The 20,767-nt window shown below is 42.1% G+C and overlaps 1 protein-coding gene across 1 annotated transcript in view; it reads left to right on the forward strand.

Annotated features, from left to right (window-relative positions):
• Positions 1-162: 162 nt before the first annotated feature.
• The window catches only part of tyro3 (TYRO3 protein tyrosine kinase), a 27,912-nt gene continuing 7,307 nt past the window's right edge, over positions 163-20,767 (forward strand). The window contains exons 1-12 of the mRNA XM_080783094.1: positions 163-583; positions 3,622-3,805; positions 11,135-11,235; positions 13,020-13,190; positions 14,257-14,343; positions 14,938-15,053; positions 15,239-15,419; positions 16,648-16,790; positions 17,251-17,389; positions 17,984-18,107; positions 18,762-18,859; positions 20,366-20,461. Coding sequence (XP_080639220.1) covers positions 508-583; positions 3,622-3,805; positions 11,135-11,235; positions 13,020-13,190; positions 14,257-14,343; positions 14,938-15,053; positions 15,239-15,419; positions 16,648-16,790; positions 17,251-17,389; positions 17,984-18,107; positions 18,762-18,859; positions 20,366-20,461 — 1,516 coding nt within the window. The 5' untranslated portion in view covers positions 163-507. The remainder of the gene's footprint in view (positions 584-3,621; positions 3,806-11,134; positions 11,236-13,019; positions 13,191-14,256; positions 14,344-14,937; positions 15,054-15,238; positions 15,420-16,647; positions 16,791-17,250; positions 17,390-17,983; positions 18,108-18,761; positions 18,860-20,365; positions 20,462-20,767) is intronic.

Below are 20,767 nucleotides of genomic sequence, written 5' to 3' on the forward strand. Positions count from 1 at the left end.
ATCTGTCAAACTACTGTTTTTCCCCCGCCACTAGGTGGCGGTGTTTCACTATAATAGACAATGCCAATCGCTGCAACGCTTCGAATCTAGATTGACCAGCCAACTTTCTCCCACATTCCTCCACTCACTGCTCCGCTCCGCTCCTCCGCTGCGACCCGCACAACAAAACAAACAAATCGTTACAAAGAAGTAGCACAGCACATTACCAAACCACATCCACTGCTTTAGAAACACCGGGTTCAACTGTTATTTAACCTTATTCAAATTCAACCAGACCCGTTTTTCAACGGTTAATTGGCCGGTTAACGCGTATTTCGGACTGTTGTTTCTTCCAATCCTCACAGAAGAACGACATCAATGGGTGCTTTTCTTCTCCGGAGGGATTTATTGTTTTGTTTGTTTGGACACGTTCTTCCCTGAGAAGGAGTGAAGAAACTCGCCGATGGGATTCATGTGGACGCAACAATAAGGGAATATAAACTGTGAAGGCGTAACAATAATGTCAAAATGATATTATTTGCTGCCGTTTGCTCCCTGCTGTTCTCGCTGCAACTTCTTCGCCCAGGAACCTGCAGCAGTAGCGGTGAGTTTTATTCTAACAAATACATAATTGATGTATTTACTATGCATCCCCATCAGATACTCTATCTGAGCGTTGACTGGAAAGTCAATATTGTGAGATGATACTTTGCCTGCGTTTGTTGTGTTTTTACCACAAAAGATAAAAACAAATAGCGACTTTCTTCTTTCATTATTTCTTTCTTTGCGTATTATTAATATTATTATTTGTGTCGACATTCCAGAGTCGTACAGTGCAACAACAGGTAAACGTGATGGAATGTAATAAGAATTTAATCTGTTAATCTCTACAAACATCCTCTAAATTCCCAACCCTGCGGTCGGTTGTTGCCTTTTCCGTTTTAATCCTGTCGCTTTCTTGCCCCAAAACAACAACTGAGATCTACAGTGAAGATATGCGATGTGCTGATAGACAGCATTGTTGAGCTGAGATAAGTGTTGCAGTGTTACTGAGCAGCCAAGTAGAAAGCCACACAACAAGCCCTGTTTATTAGGAGATAAAGTGTGTGTGTGTGTGTGTGTGTGTGAGTGAGAGTGTGTGTGTGAGAGAGAGAGATAGAGCGTGTGTTAACACTCATGATCCAGGGTGCTATCAAAGAATTTTGTCAGGATACCCCTACTGTGTCATGTGCGTGTGTTTTCACAGCTGAGGACAGCTGTTGATTGAGTGTTTGCCACAGTGTAGGTCCTTACACACACACACACACACACACACACATCTGATTGATCAGACAGTCATTTATATGTGTAATGTAATGGGAGGGACATTTCCTATATATTGTGGTGATGTCATGGCTGCAGGGAAGTGAGAGAGCTGATGTCATATCAATCTAATAATCTATTAGATTGTCAGTGTTTATGATGCCAGCCAATCGTTTTTGAAATGCCTCAATGATGTCATCACCACTGTGGAAGTTTTGGCTCCTTCTGGCAGATGATGATGATGTTGATGATGTCATAGCTCTCTACCCGCCGAGTACCATTCTACATTTATCAGAATGAACAGAATATGTTTAATGTCTGGAAAAGTGAACTAAAGTTATGTGCAAACACAGAGCCTATTTGCTGGTGTCCAAGCATGGAGGCCCTCAGTCCACAGCTAGCCATGTTGGACGTGTCCTTGAGCAAAAGACTGCTCTGCATTTATGTAGCACAGAAATGCAGAGCATTTAGTAGATTTGCAGACTGCTTAGTGGGTCTTCTTGTCTATACATGTAGCATCATTCATTCTGCATCTTTAGACTTGTTGGGTCCAGCCTGATAATAACAAGTTGCAATAATAATGCAGTCTGGGAGGTAGTAACAAATGCATGAGCAAATCTTTCTGCATCTTTTCGAGACAGGATGACTTTAGAAACATTAAGAAGGTGGAAAAAAGGCAGTCCTTTGAAATTGATGAGAGAGTTAAATGGCATGATGATAATATGCCTGGTGCCTGGTGGACAATTAAATGTTGAGAGTGCACTCTGCAGTCCCCCAACTGTGGGGGATGGTTAAGGGCTCATTCCACGCCACAGTTTGGGAGAAAAGTCAATGACAGCGATTCCCAACCTTAGGATATTGCACAGGGGCCCCAAAATAATTGGCAAAATGCTAGAATTTTTATAACAATATAACATTAGAGCTGCACTATGTAACTTTGTTCTTCTACCCTGGATTTGAACCCAGTTTCCTGGAAAACCCAGTTTCCACTAATACTCCTTCCCGGGAAGGAGTAATAGTGTGTTTGGTTAAGTCCTGTTTAGTTTAGTTTAGCTCTTGTTTGTTATGTTCAGTTGTAGTTTTGTATTTTAGGGATTTGAGTTAGTGTTATCTGTCTTGTCATCATCGCCTTTCTTTAGTTTTCTCATCCATCACCCTGTAATGTAAGTCACTCCATCATTCAGTGCTCACAGAGGTGACCGAGCCATCCTTATTATTCATCATGCATGCACTTATTATTAAATAAATACACTTACGAGCGGTGTTGTTCTTCCATAAATGTTACGGGCAGGTTGCCCCTAGACTTCAGAATAGTCCGTAACATAACGGCAAGTACATTTTTAATAGAGCTTTAAAGGACCACTTTTCAACCTATCTTCATATACTAGGTCCTCACTAATAATCATGATAAAATGGCACCATTTCTTTCTACTCTGTCTGTGTTCATAGGAGGGCTGTGGGCAGTTCAAAAACACGTCCACCAGTGACATTATCGTTGGGAAATCCAAGCGAAACTGCAGTTTTTCTAGTCCTGAAAAGTTGCAATGCGAAAGTGGAAGCCATCGTTCTCACGATAATACAAATCTATTTTTGTAAGCAAAATTCTTAATACAGTACCACAATCATTTTAAACACTTCATCCATTTATACGTTGGTTATTAAAACAAAGATTTAATTTAAATTGACCTGTAATGGACCTGGTTCCATTTGGTTCCATTACCAAATCTGGTAGGTATCTGTTGTGTCCGAGTGTCGGGCTAAGAGGCACTGAAGATAGGGCCCTGGGTACTCTGACAAACGGGTACAACGGATATTGCATAAACGGGTGAGACATGCATTCCTAACTTTCACGTTCCCGAGTAGACCGGTGCCCATTAAATAACCCATTGGTTGTAATATTTAACGTTATTAGTATATTTTTGTAAATGCATTGTTCCCGACTTGCATCGTTTCTTCTGGTTCCTGAGTACTAGTATTTACCAAACAAAAGAAAGGAAATTGTGGTGTTTCATGCAATGTTATCGGTTTGCCCAGCATCGCCTTGGTCATGTGTGTGTGACTGTGTGTGTGTGTGTGTGTGTGTGTGTGTGTGTGTGTGTGTGTGTGTGTGTGTGTGTGTGTGTGGCGCAAACGGGCAACATCCTGCTGTCCACATTCTGTTTGGCAGCACCCCCAGAGGCAAATTCAAAGGGAACTTCTTTTTTGCCTATGGGTTCCCAGATTGCTCTTCCGCTGATCGAGCTCTGGTCTGTGGTGATCATATTTGAAGTTTCCCCCGACAGAGATGAAGAAGATCATCATCATCCTCATAATGGTGTCTTGTCTCTGTCCCTCCCCCAGGGGTGCGTTTCACGGAGCATCCGTCCAATCAGACGGTGAGCCAGGGCAACGCGGTGCGCCTGGGCTGTGCGGTGGAGGGTCTCAGCGAACCCGACATCATCTGGAGGAAGGATGGAGAGAGACTCTACAGCACCGACCAGATGTACATCCTGCTGGGAGACCACCACTGGGAGACCTTCCATAGGTAGATGCACGCACACACACATGCAACACACACAGGCAACACACACACAGGCAATACACGCACGCACACGCACACACACACACACACACACACACACACACACACACACACACACACACACACACACCATGTAAACCCTATATACCTACTGGGCTAGAGGGAAAGGAGAGATACCCTGACAGGATACTGAGGAAGATAGATCCAGGAATGGCAAATAATTTGTATTTGGATAGGTCTGTTCCTAGTGCTTTGGCATCGTCCATGTCTCTGGGGATCTTAATCTACTCCATTTCATCATCATTTAGCTCTGGGAAGTTCCTGATATATAACTGAGGCAGAGCAGAGCCCTGTCACAAGGACATGGACCATAAACAAAAGAATAATAAGAAAAAAAGGGAAGACAAAATAAAACAAATTGCATTCATTCAAAACTATAATTAATCAAATTAATCCAAATCAAAATTACAAATGTATTCTGTATACATTTGGTTATGCCTTATTGCTCATTCTATAAAACAAGACTTAAGCTATCTCCCATATCCCCCCACGTGTGCTAAAGTGATTCCTTTGGGACTTTCTCAATCCTTTGATATAACTTTTAATTGCTATATATTTTATTTTACTTTTATGTTTTGTGTCCTATTCAGAATTATTAACTTGCATGTTTGTTTCTTTCTCTTACTCATTCATGTGCTTACGCAGACACACCTACAATGTCACAGTGCACACCCTCTTTCTCAAACAATCAATACAAAACAGTGTATGTACAATTAAATGGGAATAAAGAGATGTTTTAACTATGTTACACTGCAATTTAGAGAACTATCTTACAAAACCATAAGAATTGTGCATTTGCTGTCAGAAATATTTATACATCCCTATAGGAAAGGTTAGCTTGGGATGACGGCAGTATTTCAGTGTTTGTCATTCGCTCTGTAGTCTGTATACAAACTTTGGGAGAAATAGCAGAAAAAATGTTCAAATGTATTTAAAGATGGTTGCTCTGTTTGATTATATTGTCTATTTAGCGACATGTGCCACATTTTTAATGTAGTAATGTTCAGCAACTACAGACTAAAGACAATACACATTTTCATAGAAAAAAAATTAAATCGTGTGAGAATCGTGATCTCAATTCTTGTGGAGGAAAATCGAGAATTCACATTTGAGCAAGAATCGTGCAGCACTAAACGGTACAGGAAATACACACAATGATTTGTAGTTCTTACGTTGGTTGTTAGCCTACTCTGTCCGAATGCTAGAATGAATGATAATGAATTGCTAGTCATATATTGTATTAGGCTGAGAGACAGACAGACAGAGGGGCAATACTTATACTTATATTTACTGTAGAAAGTCTGCTTGCCCCCAACACACACTAGAGTCCTGCACGGGCCCAAGATCTGGTCCCTGGTCCGCCCGGGTCTGTGGAGTTCAGCCCAGGCCTGGCCCGTTATGGTACCGCAGTTTTAAAGCTCGAGCCCGGCCAGAAGCCCGACACCTTTTCTAGCATGCACTCTTTTCACTGGTGCGCACAGCGCACCAGCGACTGCACTGTCAGCTGCGCTCTGCTTTTGCGCTGATAAACAAACCCACAATAATAACTAAGTCAAGAACACTTACATTTTCTGCACTGTGCAAAACCAACTGGCTTGTTTGTTAAAGTGGTAATTCTCCTGCAGTATTTGTATTTTTACAGTATCTCTACTTAGATAGACGATGTCAGGAGACATTCCACGTCATGGTGGCAGAGAAGTAGAATTAATCTTTTCCCATGTTTGTGCTAAATATTGGGGGTACCAGATTGGAGGCGCTCCCTCTGGGGAAGTAGTTAGACAAGTATGTGGGCACTGAGTCAGTGCCCACATACGTACCCTAGCTCTCAGTATCTTAAAATTCCAAAATGATATTTGCTTGGAAAGTGTGTTGGAACTCGGAACTAGGTGGGTCATGGGCTCTAGGCCGAGTAGTAGTGGAATCCGTTTGTTTTGGGAGCTCTGAAGTTCAGCAGTCTACATGGAGATCTCCGATGTTTTAATTCCTATCCAAGTGGACCACATTACAATTTTGGATCTAGAGATATAATGTAATTAACCGAACGTATATAAACTTTACTTGTATCAACCAAACTTGTATCAACCAAACTTATATCAAACAATTTTGACAGTTTTTATTTTGTATGATCACAGATTGGATATCAACGTTATTCCAGTGTTGTTGCCTTGTTTTGGTTATAACTACTCAAAATCCAAATCTATTGGGATAAGGATTAAAAGATTGAAACTATTGGGCCCTGGCCGTGTGAGAGGAGTCTCTCCCACAAAGTCTGTTTAGGCTTTCCTGTCTGTCTCTCCCACAAAGTCTGTTTCTAGGCTTTCCTGTCTGTCTCTCCCACATTGTCTGTTTCGAGGCTTTCCTACCGTCTGTCTCTCCCACACTGTTTCTCTCGCTCTCAGCAGGTTTTTTAACCCCATCAAGTCGTGTCAAAGTTTATTTGAAAAGGACCAAAGGAGACGCATAGTTTGAAGTGTCATTGCTCTGTTGTGTTCTGTAGAACAGAATGTAGTAGGAATGTAGTTCAAACACACATGACCTGCACTTGATTATAATCCTGCCAATGTCACGTCACTGCTGTGCGGGCATGCACGTGTATAATTACTTTCCATTGGCAAGTGTTCCAATGAATCCAATATAGTTATTATTTAGTAACAAGCTCTTGTTAATGCTTTTCATTGGTTCAATATTTATAAAAGTTAATAAAACACAGACAGACCTGACCACTTTCCAACCTTACCTCCCTATTTCAGGCATTTCAATGTAGGCTGACTATTGCATGACAATGGATCAATTTGTGAAGACACGCATAAATATGGAGATACAAGGTTTCTGCGCGACAGTAAAGATATCGTCGCTGCCGGCCAGAAACCTCTTATCGAAATATTCTAACTTTTCGTAAATGAACCCCATACTTAATCATACTGCACCGTCACACTAGACTAAAGCATCAAAAGTAGCAGATCTACAAGCTTGAAACGCAGCGTGAAGCGACACGCAGCCTGTTTTGAGCTTGTAGATCTGCTACTTTTGATACTTTTCGATTTGAACCCTGAAAAGTCCGTTTTGGAGGTTTCCACCCGTCAGAGACGGACGGTATGTATGCTGGCCTCCAGACAGTGGTAGTGGGTGTGTTGGCACAGCTGGTCTTCAGTCTCTAATGACTGAGTGCATTTTCATCGGTACCGTTTCAAAAGACACTCTGTTTGATTTATGCTCGACTCCTTGTTGGCTTCATGAATGTTGGTAGTTCTGCTAACAGAAGTCTTTGGCCCGGGTTGCATAGAACCTCTATTTAAACCCTACAGCCTACAGTATATATAGTTCATTGACCAGAGTTCCCTAAGTCTCTATACGAGCCCCCCAAAAAATACATTGTGGTAGATAAGACAATGGCTACATTCATGGTGATTGAAGACTGGGATGAGATTTAAAGACAGTTTATCCTCATAATCTCAGCAAAAACTGAACCAGACCTTGATCACCAAAACAGGAGGAACCATGTTGGTTGCCTTGAGGTTTTTTTTCTGCATGTCATGTGACTGGTCAGTTGTGGGAGATGTTGTTGAGATGCAACCTAAGATGCTTTGTGCCTTGAGAGGTTTGTTGAAGTAACTGGAATAATACGGTAAACAAAAAGAACCCTATTGTCACAAAGATACAACAAAGCTAACCTTTTTCCTTTTTCAAAATGTATATTTTCTTTTTTCACTTATAATACCTCAAAAATGGAGTTACGAGGTTTCCTCCCGACAGCAACGATATTATGTAAAATGTGTATGAAAAGCCTCCTGTATGAATTTAACCTTTACTCAACCAGCTGCTGCCATGGAGACCCAGAGGGCACCATGTAAACAAACAGTCAAGTGGAGATAAAAGCAGTCTAATGCAAACAATGTAGAGCAAGATTGTAGAGCAATATTGAGATTCACTACCATGTCTAAACACAGAGCAGTCCATATCTTAATGTGTCAACTGGATTCCAAACACAGCACAGTGACCGTTCGTATCTTCTTGTGTCAACTGTTTTCCTGCCGCTAACCTCAAACTGACTGCTACTGACCTGCATTGTCATGGCATGAGCCACTGACTCAGAATGCCCTCTGTTAGTCCGTTTTTAAGTTGCTTGATTCAGTATTTAGATATTTCATATTCATGAGTCACTGACCCAGAATGCCCTCTGTTAGTCCATTTTTAAGTTGCTCGATTCAGTATTTAGATATTTCATATTCATTTGACAAACCATGGCCCCTCACGTATTAGAAGGACGGTATCAATCACCAGAAAAAAGACAGGTGTTTTTGATGAATCTATCATGGTTCAAATGGAATTTGAAGTTACAATGGGTTTGTGTATATAGGAAGGGGGCGGGGCAGCTAGTATGAATATCTAAATACTGAATGGAGCAACTTAAAAAACTGTCTGGGGTGTTCACATAAGCCTGAGTAGACGATGGAATGACCAAAAGTTTTAATGCCATGGCTTTATGGATGTTTTTAATTCAGCTCAGCTTTATTAGTCAGATATGTAGGTTAACACGAGGTGAATGGTACAATGAAATGTGTTGCACAAGAAATACAGGCCAGCTCATTAAGAGTGCTAGTCTCCATTAAAATAGATTAAATTCAAAAGTAGCAGATCTAGCTCAAAACACGTCGCTTCGAGTTTGTATATCTGCTACTTGATGATCAAGTAGGGCGTTACTTTACAAAAACAAACCAAACACAAGAATTTGAATATGGAGATGAGAGGTTTCTGTCAGACAGTCTTATATTATAATAAAAGTAATACAAAGGTGACCGGAGGCAAGTATATACAGTACATAAATAAATATTTCACATTTGGTGCAGCAGTCTACAGGCTCGATGTCTTCTACCAACTTCTGTTTAGTCTGGATAGTGTATAGTTCAGGGATTTACAAGTGCTTTAGGGCACATGATCACTTTTACTGTTTTCTAAGGCTGGTGAGATCACCTGCTGCCACCTTTACTTTGACCGTCTTATATAGGTCAATAATGTCCTGATAAGACCTAGTAGCAAAGAATGTTGACAATACAGAATGCAAATACTGCTATTCTGTTAAAAAAAAGAAAAACCCAAGCAGGGGTGGGCTAGATTCACAAGTCATCTCTAAACCAGTGGTTTTCAAAAGTGGGGTCTAGTGGGGACCCCATGGGTCATTGAGAGGGTTCCAAATGGACCCTTACAGGTCTCTAACTCTGAGATCCAAAGCAGAGACTTTAGGGTGATGCTTCATATTGACACAGTGATATGATTGGTTTTCAAAGCAGTGCCCACCACCACAGAGGCTGTGGGTTCGAATACTGTCTTTGTCGAGTGTCTATTGAAGAATCCATGGAGCAGTGCCCTGTAGGCCAGGTGTAGGCAATCACTACTGAGGTGTCAAGCTGCGCTTAATGGTACTGTGTTCACCTCAGCTATGACTGCGCTCAGGGCACCCCTCCGTGGATTTCATCTATACGAACACAACTCCCGGGCGGGGAGTGTGATATCACTGCTGCTCGTAGTCCTACAGACTGGGGGGGGGCAGGGAGTGTTTGGGTGGGAGGAGTAGGACGAAGGCTCTCTAAGACTTAAGTCCTCCTGGTTGGGCCTCCCCACTGGCAGGTGAGCCAGTAGGATATACAACAACAGTGTCAACACACAAATGTGTGTGTGGGGAGGAGTTTATTGGCATAGACTAAATTGGGGAGAAAAAGGGGTAAAATAGAAAATAAATCAGTGAACAGAGGTTTGTTATCAGAGTGAATGCTCCCTACTTTGTTTCCTCAGTGTTGAAATGGAGCTCATGGCCCCTATCTGACCCACTCAGGTCACTTGCTTATTAATGCTTAAGCTCCTTGGTGCTCAGACAGAGGCAGGTACGTCAGCGTCCTCTGCCAGTACCCCGACCTCCTGGAATGAGCTTCAGCATACTTTTAAGATCACACCGTCGGTAGGTCTGTTTAGAGCAACTTGTGGGGGAGGCCCGATAGCAGAGTGGTTAGGGTTTTAGATGTGCTATTTATGCACGCGCGCACATCGCGCTGTGAGCCTGTATATCTGCTGTTTTCGAGAACCATTGTTCTAATCTAAAGTAAACCACTGTTCTAAATCCTCAAAAACACGTCTAATATATATAGCTAAAATCTAAATGATTGCAGATGCTTTCCCGGTTTTAGTGAGTCAAATCCCAGTGCCAGCTGTAACTGTGTAACCCATGTTGTGTTCAATACGATGAATGGATGCTTTGTAATGTCGTTGAGCATGTGAGTCCTGTATGTTCATGTACTGTGTCAGGAGTTTGTTTGTTGTTTAGTTTGTTGATTCAGTCTCCTCACATGTCAATTGGTGATTGCCTGTATGCAAGTTCAGATCGGCGAGTCACTTCCTGCAAACGCAAGATATTGGTCTTATTCTGGCACAGTTTGAATTAGAACATTTCGCTCACCCCAGAGTTGTGGGTGACCAGGGTGACCAATCAGATCCCACTATTCAAAGTGAGACTTTTTAAGCTGTGACGTTGGAATCTGTTTGTAAACGCCCCTTGGAAATAAATCTTCCACTCCGAAGTTCCAGACTAATAATGCAGTGATATTAGTCTGGCCATGCCAGGCTATCTGAAAACATCATAGATTAGAAATGAGAAATAAAGTGACATGCTTCACATTGGCCATCTCTCTCTCCCTGTGTGAAGTAGGGTGGGCCCGATCCGATCACGTGATCGGAAATCGGGGCAGATCACATCATTTTCAAATGAGTGGAATCGGATCTGGAGCAAAAAACGCACGATAAAACAAATCAGGAAATCGCTAGTATCAATATTATATCCATATCATGATTATTATACTGGATATTGTCTGTGATTTTGGATATTGTACTATTGTGATATGGCATAAGTGTTCTATAAAAATATAAATATCGGATCGGGAAAAGGCGGTATCGGCAGATACTCATAATCGGAATCGGATCGGGAGCAAAGAAAACGTGATCGGGACATCCCTAGCGGGAAGTCTACAAACACCAGCACTCTGCCACTCTGCTATGTAGGTATACTGGTATCAATACTCTGCTACACAATGCTCCGTTCCATAGCCTCAAGGGATGGGACATTCCGTTCCATAGCCTGAAGGAGTGTGGGACATTCGCAAATGTAATTTCCCTGAGATTAAGATTTGTAATTGAGTATCCCTGGTATAGGGTGATGACAAAACTGATTAATGTTTGTGTGTGTGTGTGTGTGTGTGTGTGTGTGTGTGTGTGTGTGTGTGTCAGTGTCAAGTCTGTGCAGCAGCAGGACGCAGGACAGTACTGGTGTGAGGTGGAGTTCCACAGTCTGACCTACTCCTCCCAACCTGCCTGGATCACTGTGGAGGGTACGTGCACGCACACACGTTTGTATTACGTGTTTATGAACAATTTTTTTTTTTTTTTCTTTCCCCGCCCATTTTTAAACGTATTAACTGTAAGCTGACAAATAGCTGATCTGCACAGTGCACACACAGTGGTGTAGTCTACCGGTATGCTATATAAGTTTCCATAATTATGGTATACCGTCGGAAGAGAAGAAAAAAAAGAAAAAAGGCTACAGCACTGGACCTGCATGACTCCAGCGAGCGACTGAAGTATGAATCAGGCAAAATAATCTATAACCCTAATCCCGTAAACCTCACATCTAAATGGCTGATCCTAACAATAACCCCATCCTGAGTCGTTTTCCTAATTGTAAAATCACGATCACATCTTTTTTTTTTACCATAAAACAACCATTTGTCTTGTGTGGACCAAGACAATTATTGTCTATTTCTCAAATTCTACTATACTTGGTGTGGGGACATTTGGTCTGTGTGCGCGAGTGTATGCGCACGCACGCACACACAGACACACACACCTCTCTTCGTTCTCTACTCCATTGGTCGTCTGTCTTGTTATTAATGTAAACAGCGGTTATGTGTGAAGTGTCTACTTCAGTAAAATGTCAGTAAAACGCTGAAGCCACACTGTGAGATCCTCCACATGTTTAGCCTCATGTCTGACTGTACCTCGTGCTGTTTACATTTCTGACTAATAAAGTCTTCAAATTGTGTCACAACAACTCACTGACACTGGACCATACGTTAGTAGTAGAAATGATCGATTATATATTTTTTAATCATAATTTATTGTAATAATGTTGCTACTCGCAGTCGCAATCGTTGCACGGTACTTTAAAACTGTCTGTAAAACAATCAACCAATTAATCAATCTGCACTGAAATATAAATAGGGCTTAAAGGGGTAGTTCAGTAAGGTCATTATTGCCAAATTATTGGCTTAGGCATGCGACAAAAAAAAGTCCCTATGTGCTTCATGGGGTGTGTAATTGATAGAAAATAAGTATTAATTTGGGTGCAATACTCCTTTAAGTGGTTAATCTGATTACCCCCCCCCCCCACACACACACACACACACACACACACACACACACACAATTATTCAAAATCATTTGATTAAACGCAAAACACAATCGATAGAATAATCGCTAAGAAAATAACGGAGAGTTGCAGCCTTGCATTACTTCACAGTCACACTATCATCCCATGTCTCTATTAATAAGTAAGTAAGTAAGTCTCTATTTATAATTCATGCTTAGTTGACAAAATGATGACAATATGTTGTGACAATATGTTATGACAATATGTTTTTCTGTGAGGTCTTCGTCCAGCACAGTGGTTCTCAACCAGAGGTCCGGGGACCACCAGTGGTCCTTGAGGAGGTTCCAGAGGTGGTCCCTAGCTAAATGACGGAGAGTTGTTAACCAAATGGACCCTTATTGATCTTTAACTGTTGAGAGTGTACAATGTTACGCTCTCAAGAGTAAAACTATTGTTAAACATCTGCATTACTTAATTTACAAGTCTTGTTATTTTTGATCAACGTTTGCCTGTTGTCCCTCCTAAAATCTTATCCAACGAAGACAAGACTGGGGTCCGAGAGGCTAAATCTCATCAAATGCTGGTCCGTGGCTCAAATGCAAAATAAACGATAGACCTTGATATGAAAAGTGTTGATGGTCTAGTAGACATACGTTTAAGAGTTATGAACACGACAAATGTAAGCAAAAATAAATGTTTTTGTCTTTCATTCTTTCTCTCTCTCTCTCTCTCTCCCTCTCCCTCCAGGGGTGCCCCACTTCACCGTGGCGCCTCATGACATCGCCACGTTCCCCGGCGTGCCCTTTGACCTGACGTGCGCGGCCGTGGGCCCCCCGGAGCCCGTGGAGGTGGTGTGGTGGGTGGGCGAGCAGCAGGTGGGCGTGGCTGGCCCCTCCCCCTCCGTGCTGCACATTGAAGGTCAGAGGGAGTTGTTTTATTTTTTCAGTCAAAATCACCGGAACCTCATCACAGGTCCATTTGGTTCCACCGCGCACACATCAAGTTCAGCCCCAACTATTGAACATTTTAAATCAAACCTAACTACCCACTTTTTCTCCCTTTAGACGAGGAAGACTTATTTTATTTTTTCCCTCTCCTTTCTCTGTTTTAATCTGTCTTGTTTGCTTTTGATAATGGTTGTTTCTGTTAATAGCTTCGATGAATGTGTCTTATGTTTTGTGCACTCTCTGAACTCTGTAATAATGTGTCATTGATGCTGTCTTCACTTGACTGGAAACATAAATCACTTTGGATCAACGCCTGTTGTTTTTAAGCCTGCTATGCAAATAAAGGTGACATATGTACACTCTCAGAGGTAGATGAACACAGGATTTTACTTTGTTGAATCTTTTTCTCTGAGACCCCAGAGAATAAAATGAAGTGGTGAAAATAAGATCATTCTGTCTGGGGAGATTTCATCCTCCAGACATCTGTATAGTAAATCCTCATATTATTCTCTCTTTCTAACTCACTTTCTGTGTGTGTGTGTGTGTGTGTGTCTTATTCTTACGGTCCACATTGCGTCATCAGTGTTCAAGGAAGAGATTATGGCTTTATCGCATTCTAGACATGCTCACACATACACGTCACCTGCACACGCACGCACGCACGCGTGTGCGCACACACACACACACACACACACACACACATACACACACACACTCTCTCTCTCCCACACTGTTACACACACACACACACACACACACACACACACACACCGATACTCATCACCTGATGTAGGAGTGAGTGTGAAGTGAACCAAACCAGACTTATGTGAGTGTTTGATCTTAGCAGCGGGGTGGCCCTGCTGGGTGGAGCTATTTGTCATTTTATGATACAGTATATATGATCAATAATAATGCATTCTGGTTTGTTTGTGGTTACAATTATCTCCCCTCCTCTCCTTGTGTGTGTGAAGCCATTTTGTGCTCTGCTGCACTTTCTTGATAGTTAATGCTGTGTCTGTCTGTCTGTCTGTCTGTAGGTGTGAACAGCAGTGTGAAGTTCTACTGTGAAGCTAAGAACACCAGAGGTATCTCTGTGTCGCGTACGGCTACTGTGCACATCAAAGGTAAACATAATATTTATTATCAATATTACTCTTCATTATGTTCAGTATGATTTATTACTAGGGGAAAGTACAATCAGTGGTGGTGTTATGAAATGCCCATAGCGCGGCGCTGTGCTACGAGCTTGTAGATCTGCTATTTTTTTTAATTTATTGTGGAAATGTGGCTAAAAAACACTAGAGAATTTTATTTTACACATAATCATCTTAATTCTGTTGCTCAGTTCTATTAGTACTAAAAGCTGAGTCTAGTCTAACGCCATGTGTCTACCGTCCATGTTGTTGTTTCTCCATGAATATTGTGCGTCCGAGTGAGACACACACAAAGTGTACATTTTGAACGAAGGCACTCAATTGCCACTGACCGTGTTTTTTTCCGTGCTCGCCGCAATCACTCCATCGCATCGCGGAAAGGGAAACTACAAAAGCTGGCCCCGCTGGGTTGAAAATGCATAGGTCTGTGAAGGTCTATGACTTGGCCACCAGAACTGCACACAAAGCTGCGTTTATATTTGCATTGTGCTTAGTTATTTGCATTGTGGCCGTGGAATTCTCTCAAATGTAATAATGGATGATCATCTTAATTCTGTCTCTCAGTTCTGCCGTCGGCGCCTGTTGCGGTTCAGGTGTTAAACATGGTGGACAACAATGTCACGTTGGCATGGCAACAAGGATTAAACGGACACTCAGAGCTGTCTTCCTGTACCATACAGGTAAGTACACACACACACACACACACACACACACACACACACACACACATGCTTTGGCTCTGATAAGAACAGTGACTTCCTGTATGAAACTACAGACCAACACACCAAACTACAGTCCTCTCCTCTCCTCTCCTCTCCTCTCCTCTCCTCTCCTCTCCTCTCCTCTCCTCTCCTCTCCTCTCCAGCTGTCTAAGCTCTCAGGCAGGAGGGTTGATATTCCAGAGCAGCAGGTGGAGGCTCCTCCGTTCGTCCTGGTCCTGTCGTCTCTCAGCTCCTACACCAACTACAGTGTCAGGGTGTCCTGTAGCAACGAGGTGGGGGCGTCACCTTACTCCACCTGGACCCACTTCCAGACACCCGAGTCAGGTACACCATAGCACACCAGAGACTTATCGTTGAGCATTGGAATTATGAATAAAGATGATATTTCTTTGTGGCTTTTAGGCCTCGTAAAACAATTGTTGCATACATGGCACATATGACAAATAACATGCATACTGTATTTAATGTATACTTAAAAAATATATGCATAGCGGTACAAGCTCAATAGTAGTACGAGCTCAAAAGTAATTCCACATTTTTGCAATGTTTGACAATATAGGAACATTTTAACATGGAAATGATAATGACGATTATGCAATGTAGAAATGCTCTGTTGCAACCGCAAGTACGATGCGTTGTGTGAGCTTGTATATCGACTATGCGTAGCCAGACAACTATTCCACAATCTCCGAATGCTATATAGAGTATATATTATATATATTACATTTTGTAATATCCATTTCTGCTAAGCAGCAAGCTATATAGGCTATGCTTATATGATTTCAATTCATATTGGGATACATTTATGTGACTAAACTGAACTGAAATTGTGGCAGGCAACATTCTAGTAAGTCAAGTTTTCAGTTTATCCTCTGAGATGTAGTGGAGTAGAAGTATTAAAAGTATTGAAAATTGGAAAAAATCCAGTAAAGTAAAAAAGCACACCTGTGTGAACTGAGCAGTGCAACTATACATTTATGCCCCATTAATGGAACGGAGGCACCGCTCAAAAGGTCATCAAAAGTGTACTTAAGTACTTGAATATCATAACAATAACAAATACTCCTCTATATTCAACATGTGCCCCCAGCCCCAGTGAAAACCTCTCACTGTGTGTGTGTGTGTGTGTGTGTGTGTGTGTGTGTGTGTGCGCGCGCGTGCGAGAGAGAGAACTGGCAGGCAGTGGATTCCTCAGTACAATCCGCTTTTGTCCCTGGCCTCAATACATACCAATGGGACACACACGCACAGACGCACACATACAAACTGCATACGTTGAATACATACCAATCAACTATATACACACAAAAAGAGATGCACATTCACCCACACAAGAATCACTCACTCACACACTCACACTCTCTCTCTCTCTCTCTCTCTCTCTCTCTCTGTCTGATTAGTAAACAAAAGTGGTGCTGCATGAAACTGGGTTCTCCAGTGCCTCCTGGTCTTCCAAGCCGGTATTGCTCACTGAATGGAATCAGTTTTGTATACCTGTCAACTCTAACTCTGCGTGTGTGTGTGTGTGTGTGTTTGTGCGTTAACCTTCCAGTGCCCTCTGCAGCCCCGAGGAACTTGACCTTTGACCTGACGGAGCAACATCTGTCATTAAACTGGGCGGAGCTTGAGGAGGAGGAGCTTCAGGGCAAACTACTGGCCTACAGGGTCCAGTGGACCCTTGGAGGGGAGGGGCAGGTACATCCCATAATACTACTGCTGTTGCTAGGAGCAACCGCAAGCTAGACTCTAGAGCACTGTTTCCCAAAAAGTGGGTCGGACCAATTTGTGGGTCGCGGACACATTTTTTGGGGGTTACATTTTTTGTTTCCTACATTTTGTTTTTAATTATTATAATTTCAAACATTCAAACATTAAAGATAGCCTGATGAAGGCCATATAGGCCGAAAGGTTGCCGGTTCCCTAATAAACTATTTCACTGCATTTGGCTGTCCTTCTCCTACTCACCTGTCAAACGTTTTCATGAATTAACACATAGCGAGCCATACACGGAAATAAGAACTCGGTTGTCTTCTCTATTCATATATACTCTAAGGTGCTGTGAGGCGGCAGGTCATAAGTTTGCTCATGAGTTTGTGATATTATTTCTGTGTGCGTGTGTGTGTGTGCGTGTGCATGCGCGTGCGTCTCTCTCTAGGAGGCTCTGTTGTTTAAGGAGAACGTGGCTCGTCTGTCGGGGGGAGGCCGGTTCTTCAATGCGACCTTCCAGGTGTCTGCCTGCACCTCTGTGGGCTGTGGACCCTGGTCTCAGCCTGTACTGGTCCTCCCTGCATCAGGTAGCCTGCTAAGCTAGTCAGCTGGTTCTGGTTCCTGGTCGTTAGTGGTTAACTCAATGTCTGCCAACGACCTACTTGACTCCTTTTTTAGCAACTCCCACAGCGCCAACGACGTCTTTATCGTCTTTTTCAGACGGGTATAACATTGGACCAAAAAAAAAAAAAAAAAAAATATTTTTTTTTTTTACTTTTTTTTTTAACAAAAAAATGAAAATTTAAATTAAATAAAAAAATGTATAGAGACTGGCGCTTAGGGACTTTTTGGCACTTCTTAAAAGCGATGAATGAGTTAATTAGTTATCTATCTATATATCATCTCTGTTGGGTGAAACTTCATATGTCCAAAACTGGTACTTTTCAGTAAAAGTAGCAGATCGACAAGCTTAAAATGTCTTTTGATACTTATCTGATGCTGTACTATGATCAAGTAGGGCGTTCATTTACGAAAAAACACAAAAAGTTAAAATATGGACATAATAAAGAGGTTTCTGCCCGACACCGATATACAGCATATGTGAATGTTTATATGCATGTGTGTGTGTGTGTGTGTGTGTGTGTGTGTGTGTGTGTGTGTGTGTGTGTGTGTGTGTGTAGTTGAGGTCCTGCCTCAGAGAGGTCACATGTGGGTCGGGGTCCTGATGGGGGTCCTTGTTGCCATCATGGTTGGACTCGTCCTCACGGTACTCGTTCGCCGAAGGGAGAAGGAGACACAGTTTGGGTAACTATATCACCATATCTCTCTCTCTCTCTCTCTCTCTCTAAATCTAAATCTAAATCTAACCCTGACCTCAACCTCTTTTGCTAATTGTAACCTAATTGAGACACACGTCATTCAAGGTTCGAAGGTCACTTTATTTTGTCTTGGAGACGAGAACCAGCTGCATGATTGTATTATTATTATTTTGTAACATGCATGTTATATCCTCCTGGTGAAACTCCTCACTGAGGTGAAAAGTGCTGCTCCATTTGGTGATGGCATGTGTGTCAGAGGAGACCTGGTAGGGGTGAACAGTTACAGGGACATTAACGACTAAGTTGGGGGTACAAATTTAAGAAATTAATAAAAGAAAGTCTTGATCAAATGCTATATTCAAATTTCTCAGTATTATTAATAAATTAGATCATGGTTATGTGATAGGCCGGCAAGTGGGCCCTTAAATTATTGGCAAAACACCCAGAATTCATTGATAATATAACATTAATATTTAACGGAACAACATGGTATTTCTTCTTTAAAACCGTGAACAACTAACGTTCATTGTGGTACCGATGAATAGGAACTTAAAGTATATTACATTAGCGCCACTAATGGAACGCAATCGTTTGCTTGATCATTAAAATAAACTTGCTCTGAACATGTATCTGATCCCAGGTCAGTGTTCAAGGCTCCCGTGGGAGCAGAGACGGCGGTGTCCTTCACAGCTGCCAGGTCCTTCAACAGACAGACTCCAGACCTGCAAGAGTCCTCATGTAAGTTGTACTCTACTCTACTCAACTCAACTAAACAAACAAAGCAGACTATTGCACTAATGAGGGGAACAGGGCTACCTCAGCTGACACTAAAGGCCAAGGAGAATAAGTGGGTCTTAAGCAAAGATTTAAAAGTTATGATGGACTGGGCAGCTCTGATGTGAAAGGGCAAATCATTCCAGAGCCTGGGGGCAGCCACCGATCACCATTTGATCTTTTGGTTTTATACTGGTACACAGAGTCCTCATGTAAATTGTACTGCTACAGAGAGCCCTCATGTAAGTTGTACTGGTACACAGTGTCCTTATGTAAGTTGTACTGGTACACAGTGTCCTCATGTAAGTTGTACTGGTACACAGTGTCCTCATGTAAGTTGTACTGGTACACAGTGTCCTCATGTAAGTTGTACTGGTACACAGTGTCCTCATGTAAGTTGTACTGGTACACAGTGTCCTTATGTAAGTTGTACTGGTACACAGTGTCCTCATGTAAGTTGTACTGGTACACAGTGTCCTCATGTAAGTTGTACTGGTACACAGTGTCCTCATGTAAGTTGTACTGATACACAGTGTCCTCATGTAAGTTGTACTGGTACACAGTGTCCTCATGTAAGTTCCACTGGCCTCGGGACTTTCAGTGGTTTTGCTGTTGGGCATTTAGCAGACGCTCTTAATCCAGAGCGATTTACAGTAAGCAAGAACAAAACATGGTAATACATCAAATACATAAAAATCATACGTACAGTGCAATATCTATATAATGAAACTATGCGTATACATACACTATAGACTGCTATGTCTACAAAAATGCTATCTAATTGACATAAATTGAGCCTTTGCATATGCCTGTAAGGTCGAGGCTAGGGGAAGTGCTACGGGCTAAGTCTGTCCTGATGAGTGCACACAGCACAGCACAGCAGTAAATACAGGTGTGCTGGGAAACCTCTGCCCAGCAGACTGCTGGTCAATACAGGCACCTGTATTTAGCATGAGACCGTAAACATTCCGTTTGCTCCCCTGACAGTTGGTACAAAGGCTATATCGTTGATGTCGGGCAAAGAGTAGAGACCTCTTATCTCCATATTCTAACTTTCTGTGTTACGCCCTACTTAATCACACTACAGCGTCGCACAAAAGGAGCACATCCTTGAAGTGACGCATTTTGTGCTTGTGGGTCTGCTACTTTTGCTAGTTTTAATTTGAATTTAAATATTTGAATATAAAAATAAAAAAAACATATGTAAAACGCTCTGCTATGGTATTTTTTTATTTAAAACCTTGGGGGGAAATTAGTTTTCATTGTGAAACCGATGAATAGCAACTTTAAATTATATTACCGTAGTTCCACTGACACAATCGATTGATTGATTGAGAACTACTTTACTGTACTATTTTCCATGACACTGAAGCACCTATCTACTGGAACTGAATGCTGTGTAAAAGAATATATAATTTTTACACATTTACCCTGTGCTGTGACCGTGTTATGGTTGTTGTCTCCCTCTAGTGGGAGATCTGGGTATCAGCGATGAATTGAAGACCAAACTCCAGGATGTTTTAATACCAGAGAGGCTTCTCACACTGGGGCGCATGCTGGGGAAAGGTAATGGACACACGCACGTACGCACACACGCACACACACACACACACACACACACACACACACACACACACACACACACACACACACACACACACACACACTTCTTTACAATAGAAGGTTTAATGCTCCAAATCCTTTGCGTGACTCATTGTTGCAGTGTGTTGTGTGTACACATTGACTCTCTTGCTCACACACACACACACACACACACACACACACACACACACACACACACACACACACACACACACACACCTGACAAAAGTGCTGAATGTGATGACAAGGGATGAAAACTCATTTAACCTG

The sequence above is a fragment of the Protomyctophum bolini genome (genome assembly GCF_963924005.1).
Source record: "Protomyctophum bolini genome assembly, chromosome: 15".
In the NCBI taxonomy this organism is placed as follows: Eukaryota; Metazoa; Chordata; class Actinopteri; order Myctophiformes; family Myctophidae; genus Protomyctophum; species Protomyctophum bolini.